Below are 16,553 nucleotides of genomic sequence, written 5' to 3'. Positions count from 1 at the left end.
GGCAGAAAGGTTCCGTCTCAAGCCAACGCGTTTCAAATCCAGATATTTGAGGGACCTCTAAAATACGTCTGCCATTGGGAACTTGGGCCTCGTACAACTGCAACTTTGACAGTTTTATGGTTACTTTAGCAACAATAAAACCATATTTAAAGAGGCAACCCAGGCCGCACATTAAAAAGAATCTTTCTTTCGTTTTAATCTACGCTGCCTTTGATTACCTTTATTGAAAACTAATTACCAAAGCTGCAGAGATGCTGCTTCCCAGGGTTCACTAAATGGCCGCCTTTCAGTTTCAATCAATCCTTCAGTCAGGGTAACTCAGCAGCTACAATGTATCCTTATGTCACTTAGGTAACATTAGATATTGTTACAGTTTGCAGCTCAAACTGCTGGAAACATTGGCAACAAATGATCACAAATAGGAAAGTGTTACAAAGATCTTACCCTGCTGGGGAGGTGGGATAAAGCCTGTTATAGAAATCAACGGATGATCAGTTGAATAAAAATAAATGCAGTATTATCTAATACTACAGAACGGATTTATTTTAAATAATACACATGTAGGATATTGCTTGGATTGCCTCTTTAAAAAGCACAATAGAAAGTGCCACGGTTTGACGTCCCGTAGGACAGAAGGTTTAAGCCGCCGGGGGGAGAGCACGTCCTGCGTTCCATGCTGTAGGAGCGCCGGCCGCTGTCTGAGCTGCTGGCGGTGCGGGAGTGGGATAACTCCTGCCCTTCCGTCACCAGCGACAGAGCAATCAGGTGACTACAAGCGGTCTAGGAGATTTGGTCGCGGCCGGTTTGCCGTGATCGAGTCGCTGCCGGCATTTAGCCACCACCCACCTTGCCGCAGGGACCACTCGCCGCCAGCCGCTTCCCGACAAGGTAAGTCCCTAACCGTACACCTTACCCTAAAACCCCCTAATCCTACCCCTAATACTAACACAATCCCTTACCCTAAAAACCTTAACCTAAAACCTTACCCTAATCCCCTACCCTAAAAGCCTTAACTCCTTATCCTAGCATAACCCAACCTCTTACCCTAAACACCCCTAATCCCAATGTTACCCCTTACCCAAAAAACCTTAACCCCTTACCATAAAACACCTCAACTCTGAACCCTAAACTAACCCCTTACCCTAAAAAACCCTAATTCCTTACCCTAAAACCCAATTCCCTAAACCCCTACCCTAAAAACCCTCAACTCTAAACCCTTACCCTAAAAAAACCCAATACTAACCCTACCCCCTACCCTAAAACCCCTAAATTTAACCCCTTACCCTAAAACCCCCTAATACTAACCATACCGAGAAACACTTAACCCCTTACCCTAAACCCTACCTTAAAAAGTTTAACCACTTACGCTGATCCCCTACAAACCTTAACCCCTTACCCTAGAAACCCCTGTTTTTAACCCCCTACCCTAACCGCTAAAACCCCTTAAGTTAACTTATCTTATTGGCGAAACGGCCGCAGTGGCCAAACGTCCGAGCCCGACCGCGGGTGCCGGCGGTAGAACAATACTGTAAGAACGAATGATGGGAGGATGAGGTACTACCTCCGCCCGAAGCTGCTGCTGCTCCATGGCGCTGACGCAGGCCTGCGGGCTGCTGGACATGCCTTCTTCAGGCTCCTTGAAGCCGGGAGTGCTGCCCACGTCTCCGCTCACAAAGCTCACCACGTTATCGATGAGCGCGTGGACGCCCAGGGACCTGCCCAGCTCCAGGTCCGACTCGAAGGCGCCGTCCCGGCTGTGCTTGAGACGAGCCCAGGAGTCGCTGGGGGGCTCGGCCGGCGACCCTGCAGGCAAAGGAGACGGCCGCGGGTCAGGCGGGCCACACCGCGCGAGTGCGCTGCCAAGTATAACGAGGCCGAGTATGCCCACCGGAGAGCCAACCAGACGTGCAGGCCCTCGCCAACCAACATGCGCCGGACACTGCTTCAAAGACCTGGACAATGCAGAGTACGCAGAGATGCTCGGCACCCTTATACTGTGCAGCGCGTTCATGGCCCGCGTCATTTGTGCCCGCTGAAATGAAGGGCTCGCTTAACCCTTCGAGCAGCGATGGGGCTTCATGTGCACAGGGGGGCGGTGAGAAGATGAATGGGAAAGCACTGGCAAGCTCAGGCTATGACGGGGAGACGCGGGCTGGACATCGATGGGACAAGCCACATGGGAGGCGGACCGGAAATAAACCCGGAGAGAAGGGGGAACATGCCATTCGGTACTTGCTTGACGCTCTTCTTTCTCCAGGGGCTCAACGGGCCGAGGGGGGGCAAGTGGCCTAGAGCCGGGGAGTCGGGAGAGAAAAAGGAGACGGGTGAGGGAGGAGACGGGTGAGGGAGGAGACGGGTGAGGGAGGAGACGGGTGAGGGAGGAGACGGGTGAGGGAGGAGACGGAGCCGCGAGGTCAGGGAGACCCCAAGGTCTTTCTTTGAACTTTCCGGTCACCCCCCACCCATCTCTCCACTTTCTCCAATACATACTCTTCTTTCTCCCTCTTAGCCCCTCACACTCTCCCCCTCCTTATCCTCACTCTCCCCCCATCCACTCTCTCCCCCGCCATCCTCTCTCTCCCTCCCCGCCCCTCTCTCCCTCCCCCTCATCCCCTCTCTTTCCCATCCCCTTTCTCTCCCCCACCTCCATCCCCTCTCACTCTACCCCCATCCATCCCCTCTCTACACATCCCTCCATCCCCCCTCTCTCTACCACCCTCCTCCCCTCTCCTCTCCCCCCTCCATCCCTCTCCCCCCTCCATCCCTCACCCCCCTCCATCCCCTCTCCCCCCTCCATCCCCTCTCCCCCCTCCATCCCCTCTCCCCCCTGCATCCCCTCTCCCCCCTCCATCCCCTCTCCCTCCCCAACCCCCTCCATACTCTCTGTCTCCCTCTTTTTTTGTATTTCCATCTCTACTTTCTTAATAATATTGAAAATGCCGCTTCCCCCCCCTTACTAACGCCAGCTTGCGTAGTGATGCTATTCCATGAGACATTACCAGAAGACACCCAGAAGGGGCACCCCGGGGTCTTCCAGCGCAGCGGGGGCATGAAATAGCACAGCTTAGTGACTGGGGCCTTAAAATGAGTTCCTGCGCAGCCATGGATTCGGATTAACCCTTTGGGTCCTCAGCGCAGTCCCGTGGTCATGGCGTAACTGAGAACGCTCAGCGCGATCACCGCTGGGAAATGACCTCCCATGACGTAGGCCGCAAAGACCTGGGGCCACTGGCGTGTCACGCCTCAGGACATCGTGGCTACGTCATAGGGGCGGGGAGGGGTGGAGCGGGTAGGAGGGGGCAGGGCGGGGAGGAGGGGTGGGGCAGTGAGAAAGGGTGGGGGAAGGGTGGAGGAGAGGGAAGCGGAGGAGGAGGGGGATGGGGAGGCGTGGGAGAACGGGGAGGTGGAGGAACGGCAGAATGGGAAGGAGGTGGAGGAAGGGGATGGGGAGGGGGTGGGAATGGGGAGAATGTAGAGGGGGAGGAGGATGGGGAGGGGGAACGAGGGGGAGGGGGAACAAGGAGGAGGGTGGGGGAGGAGGTTGGGGAGGGGGAGGAGGTTGGGGAGGGATGGAGAGGGGGAGTAGGTTGGGGAGGGATGGGGAGGGGGAGGAGGTTGGGTAGGGGAGGAAGTTTGGGAGGGGGAGGAAGTTGGGGAGGGGGAGGAAGTTGGGGAGGGGGAGGAGGTTGGGGGGGGAAAGGGGGTTGCGGGGGGGGGAGGAGGTTGGGGGGGTGGGGGAGCTTGGGGAGGAGGTTGGAGAGGAGAGGAGGATAGGGAGGGGAGGATGATGGGGAGGGGAGGATGATGGGGAGGGGAGGATGATGGGGAGGGGAGGAGGATGGGGAGGAGGATGGGGAGGGGAGGAGGATGGGGAGGGGAGGAGGATGGGGAGGGGAGGAGGATGGGGAGGGGAGGAGGATGGGAAGGGGAAGAGGATGGGAAGGGGAAGAGGATGGGGAGGGGAGAAGGATGGGAAGGGGAAGAGGATGGGGAGGGGAGAAGGATGGGGAGGGGAGAAGGATGGGGAGGGGAGAAGGATGGGGAGGGGAGATGGATGGGGAGGGGAGAAGGATGGGGAGGGGAGAAGGATGGGGAGGGGATGAGCAGGGGGGAAACCAGGTCTCTCACCTCTCTTCCTGTGGGAAGTCAGGTCCGAATCTGTGCTCTGCCTTCCGCTCTGCGGGGGAAACAGTGCAGAATGAATAGAAAAACCGGCGTCAAGAAATAATATATAATATCTGTGTATATATACGGGTAAAATCATTATCATCATCATCATCATATTTCCCCCAGCACCCCTCATCATCATCCTCATCTTATCTTCTCTCCCCCCCCACAGATCATCATCATATCACCCCCCCCCAACCCAGATATGAGGGTGATGATGAGGGGTGCTGGGGGAGATATATGATGATGAGTGGTGCTGGGGGAGATATGAGGATGGTCATACCAGATAGGGCCGTAGAGTGCTTTCCTGGGGCTCAAGACAACTGTTCCATTGCCCCCACCCCCCAGTGTCGGCGGCCTTTACGAGGACTCCCCCATCTCTCCCCCTCACACATAATACTCCCCCTCCACATCACACACAATACCACCCTGCACACAACACACATCCCCCCCCTGCACCTCACATCACCCTCTCCCCCCCCCCCCCACTGCACCACACATCATCCTCTCCCCCCCTGCACCTCACATAGGGCGACCACATTTTGAAAATGAAAAACCGGGACACATAAAAAAATGATTAATACAACAAATTACATTACTAAAAAATGAATATTATAATGATATCTAATAGTGTCACCATTGATGCTTTATTATTCATTCTACCTCTTCCCATTCTCTCTCTACCTTCTCCCCCATTCCCTCTATCCCTCCCTCCCCCATTTTCTCTCATACTCCCCCCCCCATTTCTCTCACACCACCAGTCTCTTTCCCTTCCCTTTCCCGTTTTTCTCCCTTCCTCCCCGCATTCTCTCTCCCTCTTCCGTCCCCCATTCTCTCTCTCCCTTCCCTCCCCCTATTCTCTCTCTCCCTTCCCCTCCCCCTATTCTCTCCTTTTCCTACCCCTTCCCACCCAATCTCTCCCTTCCCTCCCCCATTCTCTCTCTCTTCCTCCACTCCTCCATTTTCTCTCTCTCAATCCCCTCCTCTATTCTCTCTCTCCCCCCTCCCTTCTCTCTACCCCCCCCATTCTCTCTCTAACTTGCACAAACACACAGCCACTGACCTGTGCAGACACTCAGAGGCACTGACCTGCAGACAGACCTGCACAGCGCCGACCCTGCATAGACGCAGACGCCCACCCTGCACAGGCGCAGACGCCGACCCTGCACAGGCGCAGACGCCGACCCTGCATAGACGCAGACGCCCACCCTGCACAGGCGCAGACGCCGACCCTGCACAGGCGCAGACGCCGACCCTGCACAGGCGCAGACGCCGACCCTGCACAGGTGCAGACGCCGACACTGCACAGACACTGCACAGGCGCAGACGCCGACACTGCACAGACACTGCACAGGCGCAGACACTGCACAGACACTGCACAGGCGCAGACACTGCACAGACACTGCACAGGCGCAGACGCAGACACTGCACAGACGCCGACACTGCACAGACGCCGACACTGCACAGACGCCGACACTGCACAGACACTGCACAGGCACAGACACTGCTAAGACACTGCACAGGCGCAGACGCAGACACTGCACAGACACTGCACAGACACTGCACAGACACTGCACAGGCGCAGACGACGACACTGCACAGGCGCAGACGCAGACACTGCACAGACACTGCACAGGCGCAGACACTGCACAGGCGCAGACGCAGACACTGCACAGGCGCAGACGCAGACACTGCACAGGCGCCGACCCTGCACAGGCGCAGACGCCGACACTGCAAAGACGCTGCACAGGCGCAGGCGCCGACACTGCACAGACACTGCACAGGCGCAGACGCCGACACTGCACAGACACTGCACAGGCGCAGACGGCGACACTGCATAGGCGCAGACGCCGACACTGCACAGACGCCGACACTGCACAGACGCCGACCCTGCACAGGCGCCGACCCTGCACAGGCGCCGACCCTGCAGACACTGCACCGACCCTGCAGACACTGCACAGGCGCAGGCGCCGACCCTGCACAGGTGCAGACGCCGACACTGCACAGGCGCAGGCACCGACACTGCACAGGCGCCGACCCTGCACAGGCACTGCACAGGCGCAGGCGCCGACCCTGCACAGGCGCAGACCCTGCACAGGCGCAGACGCCAACCCTGCACAGGTGCAGACGCCGACACTGCACAGACACTGCACAGGCGCAGACGCCGACACTGCACAGACGCAGACGCCGACACTGCACGGACACTGCACAGGCGCCGACACTGCACAGATACTGCACAGGCACTACACAGGCGCAGGCGCCGACACTGCACAGGCGCAGACGCCGACACTGCACAGGCGCAGGCGCCGACATTGCACAGGCGCAGACGCCGACACTGCACAGGTGCAGACGCCGACACTGCACAGACACTGCACAGGCGCAGGCACCGACACTGCACAGGCGCAGGCGCCGACACTGCACAGGCGCAGATGCCGACACTGCACAGGCGCAGATGCCGACACTGCACAGGCGCAGACGCCGACACTGCACAGGCGCAGACGCCGACCCTGCACAGGTGCAGACGCAGACACTGCACAGGCGCAGACGCAGACACTGCACAGACGCCGACACTGCACAGACACTGCACAGGCGCAGACACAGACACTGCACAGGCGCAGACGCAGACACTGCACAGGCGCAGACGACGACACTGCACAGGCGCAGGCGCAGACGCTGCACAGACGCAGACGCAGACACTGCACAGGCGCAGACACTGCACAGACACTGCACAGGCGCCGACCCTGCACAGGCGTTGCACAGGCGCAGACGCTGACACTGCACAGACGTTGCACAGGCGCAGACGCCGACACTGCACAGGCACAGACGCCGACACTGCACAGGCGCAGACGCCGACACTGCACAGGCGCAGACGCCGACACTGCACAGGCGCAGACCCTGCACAGGTGCAGACGCCGACACTGCACAGACACGGCGCAGACGCCGACACTGCACAGACACTGCACAGGCGCAGACACAGACACACTGCACAGGCGCAGACACTGCAAAGACACTGCACAGGCGCAGACACTGCAAAGACACTGCACAGGCGCAGACACTGCACAGACGCAGACGCAGACACTGCACAGACACTGCACAGGCGCCGACCCTGCACAGGCGCAGACGCAGACACTGCACAGACGCAGACACTGTACAGACACTGCACAGGCGCAGACACTGCAAAGGCGCCGACCCTGCACAGGCGCAGACGCCGAAACTGCACAGACGTTGCACAGGCGCAGACGCCAACACTGCACAGACGTTGCACAGGCGCAGACGCCGACACTGCACAGGCGCAGACGCCGACGCTGCACAGACACTGCACAAGCGCAGACACTGCACAGGCGCAGGCGCCGACACTACACAGACACTGCACAGGCGCAGACGCTGACACTGCACAGACGCAGACGCCGACACTGCACAGACGCAGACGCCGACACTGCACAGACGCAGACGCCGACACTGCACAGACGCAGACGCCGACACTGCACAGACGCAGACGCCGACACTGCACAGACGCCGACACTGCACAGACGCCGACACTGCACAGGCGCCGACCCTGCAGACACTGCACAGGCGCAGATGCCGACCCTGCACAGGTGCAGACGCCGACCCTGCACAAACACTGCACAGGCGCAGGCGCCGACACTGCACAGGCGCCGACCCTGCACAGGCGCAGACGCCGACCCTGCACAGGCGCAGACGCCAACCCTGCACAGGTGCAGACGCCGACACTGCACAGGCGCAGACGCCGACACTGCACAGGCGCAGACGCCGACACTGCACAGACGCAGACACTGCACAGACGCAGACGCCGACACTGCACAGACGCAGACGCCGACACTGCACAGACGCCGACACTGCACAGGCGCAGACACCGACACAGCACAGGCGCAGATGCCGACACTGCACAGGCGCAGACGCCGACACTGCACAGACGCCGACACTGCACAGGCGCAGACGCCGACACTGCACAGACGCAGACACTGCACAGGCGCAGACGCCGACACTGCACAGACGCAGACACTGCACAGACGCAGACACTGCGCAGACGCCGACACTGCGCAGACACTGCGCAGACACTGCGCAGACACTGCACAGACACAGACACTGCACAGACACTGCACAGACACAGACCCTGCCGCACTGACCCACTGCCACACTGACCCACTGCCACACTGACCCACTGCCACACTGACCCACTGCCACACTGACACTAGCTCCGAGGAGAAGCTGCAGCAGGGGGGGGGGGGGGAGGGTGTCCTATACATTTCACTGTGGAGCATGGCTGGGGGGAGGGGGGGGAAGCCATCTTGGGCCCTGGCAACAGGCACCTCACTTCCGGCTCTCACTGCTGAGGCTCCGCTGTCACTAACCCCGCCCCCACCCTCTGCAGTCAGACCCCGCCCCCATCCTCTGCAGTCAGACCCCGCCCCCACCCTCTGCAGTCAGACCCCGCCCCCACCCTCTGCAGTCAGACCCCGCCCCCACCCTCTGCAGTCAGACCCCGCCCCCACCCTCTGCAGTCAGACCCCGCCCCCACCCTCTGCAGTCAGACCCCGCCCCCACCCTCTGCAGTCAGACCCCGCCCCCACCCTCTGCAGTCAGACCCCGCCCCCACCCTCTGCAGTCAGACCCCGCCCCCACCCTCTGCAGTCAGACCCCGCCCCCACCCTCTGCAGTCAGACCCCGCCCCCACCCTCTGCAGTCAGACCCCGCCCTCACCCTCTGCAGTCAGACCCCGCCTCCACCCTCTGCAGTCAGACCCCGCCCCCACCCTCTGCAGTCAGACCCCGCCCTCACCCTCTGCAGTCAGACCCCGCCTCCACCCTCTGCAGTCAGACCCCGCCTCCACCCTCTGCAGTCAGACCCCGCCCCCACCCTCTGCAGTCAGACCCCGCCCCCACCCTCTGCAGTCAGACCCCGCCCCCACCCTCTGCAGTCAGACCCCGCCCCCACCCTCTGCAGTCAGAGGGGGGGGGCATGACAATGCTAGCGCTCCTTCAATGTGTCGGCAGAGTGGGCTCAGGAGGGGGTGGGGATGCGGCCCGCGTGTTGTGCAGGCCTGCTGTAAGGCGTCCCCTGCGGATCAACGATCTAATTTGCCCGCTAAAAGGTAACCTAACTTCTAAGTAACCTACTGCCACAGGACCAATGCCGCGATTGAAGTAGAAACTCACCATGGTGTAATTTTCCTCATCCGATTCGGGCTGGGACAGGTCAGACTCGCTCCGGGACTTGAGTAGCCGATAGTTGGGGTACGTGTTCACCGCCTTCCTCTCCGCGGTCAGACTTTCGCTCCTGTCGGAGGGTGGGGGGCACAGGGAGAGAACGGTAAAAGCAGGATGGAAAGCTATTCTCCGGTCCCCGAAAAAAATGATCAGGGAAGTTACCGGGGGGATGAAATCTTTCCGAATGGGGAAAGAAAATGGCTGCCAAATCACAGGATAGTGTGAGCCGTCTGTGACTCAAGGAATCACTTACTGTGAGCTGTATCTGCTCTGGAGTATATGGTGTAAGCGGAGTATATAGGGATGTACCCGGTCAGCCGCTTGTCCGTGAGGGGGTGTTGAGAGCAGACCCGATCTATGCGGGATGTAGCTGCAATAACGGTAACGGGACGGAGTGCAAGTACTCACTACTGTAACCGCAGGTCCCTTCCTCGGTCGGCGGAGCGGAGCACTTGGGCTGGTAACCGGTGTCCCCCGGCGTGGCCACGATACGGAAGTGAAAGAAGCAGATGGTCGATGCCGCCGCCGCCACGCCTAGAAACACACACTCACCAGGAAGTGGTTGTACAGTAGATCAAAAAAAACTTTATTGGCTACATAAAACGGACATCTTGACAAACACTAGAGACCTCCTCCTCCAAAGTTTGTCACGATGTCCGTTTTATGTAGCCAATAAAGTTTTTTTAATCTACAACCACTTCCTGGTGAGTGTGTGTTTCTAGGCGTGGCGGCGGCATCGATCACCTGCTTCTTCTGCCAAATCACAGGGCCCAAACCAGGAAGTGAAACCGGTAACTTCGCCAGCAAGTATCGTGGGGGCCACGGCACGGAAAATAGGGTGGTTTCCACTCCCCCCGCCCCCCGGGAAACGAAGCAAAAAGTGACAGACTGAGTGCCGACATGCAATTACCCAGAATCCCTGGCTGCAGTGGGAGTATTGTATGCTGAGAGATAATGGGGAAGGGCAAGGTGGCAGACCTGCCTGAGCCGTGGGAATGTGCTCACAATGTGGGGTTTTGACTCACTATATACATTACGGGGGAGCGTTTATGTCGCTCACCATAATTACCCACCCTCCCCCTCTCTATCCCCCCCCCTTCTCCTCTCCCTCTCTGTAAAGGTTCATTTCTCTGTACGGTACAGACCTGGTCATTGCCGCCGTCCCGTCCTGCGAGCCGGCCGGCGCTGCTGGCTGCTGGCCGTCCTCCCCGGGCTTGTCCAGCTGCTCTATCACCGGGCTCACCCCGAGCAGGAGCAGGGCGCAGCGGTGAATCACAGAGTTACAGGCTGCGGTGTAGAGGTCCTGGCCCTCCGCCAGTTCCCGGCTGTCCCGTCTCCCCTGTGCCAGCTGCGAGGCCTGGTCCTCCACCCGAGGCCCGGAGCCGCCCACCGGGCCCGCGCCAGTCCTGTCACGTTCCCGGCCGCGGGCCACCTCGCGGGCTGATAGGAAACATTGAAAGATTTCTGTAAGGTGTAACACAAAAGACAGGGGGCAGGCTTAGGATAGGGGGGCGGCTAAGGGCAGGGGGGGCAGGCTTAGGATAGGGGGCGGCTAAGGGCAGGGGGGGAGCAGGCTTAGGATAGTGGGGCGGCTAAGGGCAGGGGGGAGCAGGCTTAGGATAGGGGGGCGGCTGAGGGCAGGGGGGGACAGGCTTAGGATAGGGGGCGGCTAAGGGCAGGGGGGAGCAGGCTTAGGACAGGGGGGAGCAGGCTTAGGATAGGGGGGCGGCTAAGGGCAGGGGGGAGCAGGCTTAGGATAGGGGGGCGGCTAAGGGCAGGGGGGAGCAGGCTTAGGATAGGAGGCGGCTAAGGGCAGGGGGGGGGCAGGCTTAGGATAGGGGGCGGCTAAGGGCAGGGGGGAGCAGGCTTAGGATAGGAGGCGGCTAAGGGCAGGGGGGGGGGCAGGCTTAGCATAGGGGGCGGCTAAGGGCAGGGGGGGAGCAGGCTAAGGATAGGGGGTCGGCTAAGGGCAGGGGGGAGCAGGCTTAGGATAGGGGGGCGGCTGAGGGCAGGCGGGAGCAGGCTTAGGATAGGGGGGCAGCTAAGGGCAGGGGGGAGCAGGCTTAGGATAGGGGGGAGCAGGCTTAGGACAGGGGGAGCAGGCTTAGGACAGGGGGGAGCAGGCTTAGGACAGGGGGAGCAGGCTTAGGACAGGGGGGAGCAGGCTTAGGACAGGGGGGAGCAGGCTTAGGATAGGGGGGCGGCTAAGGGCAGGGGGGAGCAGGCTTAGGATAGGGGGGTGGCTTAGGACAGGGGGGAGCAGGCTTAGGACAGAGGGAGCAGGCTTAGGACAGGGGGAGCAGGCTTAGGACAGGGGGGAGAAGGCTTAGGACAGGGGGGAGCAGGCTTAGGATAGGGGGTGGCTAAGGGCAGGGGGGAGCAGGCTTAGGATAGGGGGGCGGCTAAGGGCAGGGGGGGCAGGCTTAGGATAGGGGGTGGCTAAGGGCAGGGGGGAGCAGGCTTAGGATAGGGGGGCGGCTAAGGGCAGGGGGGAGCAGTCTTAGGATAGGGGGGCGGCTGAGGGCAGGGGGGAGCAGGCTTAGGACGGGGGAGCAGGCTTAGGATAGGGGGGAGCAGGCTTAGGACAGGGGGAAGCAGGCTTAGGATAGGGGGTGGCTAAGGGCAGGGGGGAGCAGGCTTAGGATAGGGGGGCGGCTGAGGGCAGGGGGGAGCAGGCTTAGGACGGGGGAGCAGGCTTAGGATAGGGGGGAGCAGGCTTAGGACAGGGGGGAGCAGGTTTAGGATAGGGGGGCGGCTAAAGGCAGGGGGGAGCAGGCTTAGGATAGGGGGGCGGCTAAGGGCAGGGGGGAGCAGGCTTAGGATAGGGAGGCGGCTTAGGACGGGGGGAGCAGGCTTAGGATAGGGGGGCGGCTTAGGACAGGGGGGAGCAGGCTTAGGATAGGGGGGCGGCTAAGAGCTGGGGGAGCAGGCTTAGGACAGGGAGGAGCAGGCTTAGGACAGGGGGGAGCAGGCTAAGGATAGGGGGGCGGCTAAGGGCAGGGGGGAGCAGGCTTAGGATAGGAGGCGGCTAAGGGCAGGGGGGGGGGCAGGCTTAGCATAGGGGGCGGCTAAGGGCAGGGGGGGAGCAGGCTAAGGATAGGGGGTCGGCTAAGGGCAGGGGGGAGCAGGCTTAGGATAGGGGGGCGGCTGAGGGCAGGCGGGAGCAGGCTTAGGATAGGGGGGCAGCTAAGGGCAGGGGGGAGCAGGCTTAGGATAGGGGGGAGCAGGCTTAGGACAGGGGGAGCAGGCTTAGGACAGGGGGGAGCAGGCTTAGGACAGGGGGAGCAGGCTTAGGACAGGGGGGAGCAGGCTTAGGACAGGGGGGAGCAGGCTTAGGATAGGGGGGCGGCTAAGGGCAGGGGGGAGCAGGCTTAGGATAGGGGGGTGGCTTAGGACAGGGGGGAGCAGGCTTAGGACAGAGGGAGCAGGCTTAGGACAGGGGGAGCAGGCTTAGGACAGGGGGGAGAAGGCTTAGGACAGGGGGGAGCAGGCTTAGGATAGGGGGTGGCTAAGGGCAGGGGGGAGCAGGCTTAGGATAGGGGGGCGGCTAAGGGCAGGGGGGGCAGGCTTAGGATAGGGGGTGGCTAAGGGCAGGGGGGAGCAGGCTTAGGATAGGGGGGCGGCTAAGGGCAGGGGGGAGCAGTCTTAGGATAGGGGGGCGGCTGAGGGCAGGGGGGAGCAGGCTTAGGACGGGGGAGCAGGCTTAGGATAGGGGGGAGCAGGCTTAGGACAGGGGGAAGCAGGCTTAGGATAGGGGGTGGCTAAGGGCAGGGGGGAGCAGGCTTAGGATAGGGGGGCGGCTGAGGGCAGGGGGGAGCAGGCTTAGGACGGGGGAGCAGGCTTAGGATAGGGGGGAGCAGGCTTAGGACAGGGGGGAGCAGGTTTAGGATAGGGGGGCGGCTAAAGGCAGGGGGGAGCAGGCTTAGGATAGGGGGGCGGCTAAGGGCAGGGGGGAGCAGGCTTAGGATAGGGAGGCGGCTTAGGACGGGGGGAGCAGGCTTAGGATAGGGGGGCGGCTTAGGACAGGGGGGAGCAGGCTTAGGATAGGGGGGCGGCTAAGAGCTGGGGGAGCAGGCTTAGGACAGGGAGGAGCAGGCTTAGGACAGGGGGGAGCAGGCTAAGGATAGGGGGGCGGCTAAGGGCAGGGGGGAGCAGGCTTAGGATAGGAGGCGGCTAAGGGCAGGGGGGGGGGCAGGCTTAGCATAGGGGGCGGCTAAGGGCAGGGGGGGAGCAGGCTAAGGATAGGGGGTCGGCTAAGGGCAGGGGGGAGCAGGCTTAGGATAGGGGGGCGGCTGAGGGCAGGCGGGAGCAGGCTTAGGATAGGGGGGCAGCTAAGGGCAGGGGGGAGCAGGCTTAGGATAGGGGGGCAGCTAAGGGCAGGGGGGAGCAGGCTTAGGATAGGGGGGAGCAGGCTTAGGATAGGGGGGAGCAGGCTTAGGACAGGGGGAGCAGGCTTAGGACAGGGGGGAGCAGGCTTAGGACAGGGGGGAGCAGGCTTAGGACAGGGGGGAGCAGGCTTAGGATAGGGGGGCGGCTAAGGGCAGGGGGGAGCAGGCTTAGGATAGGGGGGTGGCTTAGGACAGGGGGGAGCAGGCTTAGGACAGGGGGAGCAGGCTTAGGACAGGGGGAGCAGGCTTAGGACAGGGGGGAGAAGGCTTAGGACAGGGGGGAGAAGGCTTAGGATAGGGGGTGGCTAAGGGCAGGGGGGAGCAGGCTTAGGATAGGGGGTGGCTAAGGGCAGGGGGAGCAGGCTTAGGATAGGGGGGCGGCTAAGGGCAGGGGGGGCAGGCTTAGGATAGGGGGTGGCTAAGGGCAGGGGGGAGCAGGCTTAGGATAGGGGGGCGGCTAAGGGCAGGGGGGAGCAGGCTTAGGATAGGGGGGGCGGCTGAGGGCAGGGGGGAGCAGGCTTAGGACGGGGGAGCAGGCTTAGGATAGGGGGGAGCAGGCTTAGGACAGGGGGAAGCAGGCTTAGGATAGGGGGTGGCTAAGGGCAGGGGGGAGCAGGCTTAGGATAGGGGGGCGGCTGAGGGCAGGGGGGAGCAGGCTTAGGACGGGGGAGCAGGCTTAGGATAGGGGGGAGCAGGCTTAGGACAGGGGGGAGGAGGTTTAGGATAGGGGGGCGGCTAAAGGCAGGGGGGAGCAGGCTTAGGATAGGGGGGCGGCTAAGGGCAGGGGGGAGCAGGCTTAGGATAGGGAGGCGGCTTAGGACAGGGGGGAGCAGGCTTAGGATAGGGGGGCGGCTTAGGACAGGGGGGAGCAGGCTTAGGATAGGGGGGCGGCTAAGGGCAGGGGGAGCAGGCTTAGGACAGGGGGGAGCAGGCTTAGGACAGGGGGGAGCAGGCTAAGGATAGGGGGGCGGCTTAGGACAGGGGGGAGCAGGCTTAGGATAGGGGGGCGGCAAAGGGCAGGGGGGAGCAGGCTTAGGATAGGGGGGCGGCTAAGGGCAGGGGGGAGCAGGCTTAGGATAGGGGGGCGGCTAAGGGCAGGGGGGAGCAGGCTTAGTATAGGGGGGCGGCTTAGGACAGGGGGGAGCAGGCTTAGGATAGGGGGGCGGCTAAGGGCAGGGGGGAGCAGGCTTAGGATAGGGGGGAGCAGGCTTAGGATAGGGGGGTGGCTTAGGACAGGGGGGAGCAGGCTTAGGACAGGGGGGAGCAGGCTTAGGACAGGGGGGAGCAGGCTTAGGACAGGGGGGAGCAGGCTTAGGATAGGGGGGCTGCTAAGGGCAGGGGGGAGCAGGCTTAGGACAGGGGGGAGCAGGCTTAGGACAGGGGGGAGCAGGCTTAGGACAGGGGGGACAGGCTTAGGACAGGGGGTCGGCTAAGGACAGGGGGGAGCAGGCTTAGGACAGGGGGGAGCAGGCTTAGGACAGGGGGGAGCAGGCTTAGGACAGGGGGGAGCAGGCTTAGGACAGGGGGGACAGGCTTAGGACAGGGGGGAGCAGGCTTAGGATAGGGGGTCGGCTAAGGACAGGGGGGAGCAGGCTTAGGATAGGGGGGCGGCTGAGGGCAGGGGGGAGCAGGCTTAGGACAGGGGGGAGCAGGCTTAGGACAGGGGGGAGCAGGCTTAGGACAGGGGGAGCAGGCTTAGGACAGGGTGGGGCAGCTTAGGACAGGGTGGGACGGTTTAGAACAGGAGGGGGCACGGCTTAGGACAGGGTGGGGCGGTTTAGGACAGGAGGGGGCACGGCTTAGGACAGGGTGGGGCGGTTTAGGACAGGAGGGGGCACGGTTTAGGACAGGGTGGGACGGTTTAGAACAGGAGGGGGCACGGCTTAGGACAGGGTGGGGCGGTTTAGGACAGGAGGGGGCACGGTTTAGGACATGGGGGCTCACACATTGGTCTAAATCAGGCGTGGTCAACTCAAATTCCCAAGGGCCATCAACAGGGCAGGTGGCTCAATCAGTGTCCCAGTCCCCAAAACTTGTACTGTTGATGGCCCTTGAGGACCGGAGTTGGCCAACAACTGAGCCACTGATTGAACCACGTGCTGAAACAGGGATATCCCTAATACGTGGCCTGTTGGTTCTTAGGGACTGGACTTGGCCACCCCTGGTCTACACGCTTCCGTCTCAGCCCCTATCCCTGTCACGCTCCTAGAAAGCTGTGTCACACTGGTGGTCACACTCACTGCCGGCGGTGAGGACCTCGTGCTCCCTCTCGTCTTCCTCTTCCTCCTGCTCGGGATGACCCTCCTCTCTGTCCCGCTCCTCCTGATCTTCCATCTCCGCCTCCTCGTCGATGGTTCTGGTGAAGGAGTTCTCCTGGGAGTCCAGCTCTGCGGACTCGTGGTTCTCGGACACCTGGAACAAGGTGAGGGGTAAGGTTAGCGCTCGTTATAGAATTATAAGCTGCAGGGTGAAATATATATATCTCATCTCCAGCCCTTGTCGTCCTACTGCTCCCAAGCACTGCGGTTACAGTCTCTCTTCTCCACGTCGCTCCCAAGCACTGCGGTTACAGCCTCTCTTCTCCACGTCTCTCCCAAGCACTGCGGTTACAGTCTCTCTTCTCCACATCGCTCCCAAGCACTGCGGTTACAGCCTCTCTTCTCCACGTCTCTCCCAAGCACTGCGGTTACAGTCTCTCTTCTCCACGTCGCTCCCAAGCACTGCGGTTACAGCCTCTCTTCTCCACGTCTCTCCCAAGCACTGCGGTTAC

At 61.5% G+C, this 16,553-nt stretch overlaps 1 protein-coding gene across 1 annotated transcript in view; it reads right to left on the bottom strand.

Moving 5' to 3' along the window:
* HERC1 (HECT and RLD domain containing E3 ubiquitin protein ligase family member 1) overlaps nucleotides 1-16,553 on the bottom strand; it is a 248,039-nt gene that overhangs the window by 146,262 nt on the left and 85,224 nt on the right. The window contains 5 exon segments of the mRNA XM_075576093.1: nucleotides 1,562-1,803; nucleotides 4,129-4,177; nucleotides 9,345-9,465; nucleotides 10,541-10,859; nucleotides 16,024-16,195. Of these exon segments, the coding sequence (XP_075432208.1) occupies nucleotides 1,562-1,803; nucleotides 4,129-4,177; nucleotides 9,345-9,465; nucleotides 10,541-10,859; nucleotides 16,024-16,195 (903 nt within the window).

Source organism: Ascaphus truei, chromosome 18 (genome assembly GCF_040206685.1).
Source record: "Ascaphus truei isolate aAscTru1 chromosome 18, aAscTru1.hap1, whole genome shotgun sequence".
NCBI lineage: Eukaryota > Metazoa > Chordata > Amphibia > Anura > Ascaphidae > Ascaphus > Ascaphus truei.
This window is presented reverse-complemented; position numbering and strand designations above follow the sequence as displayed.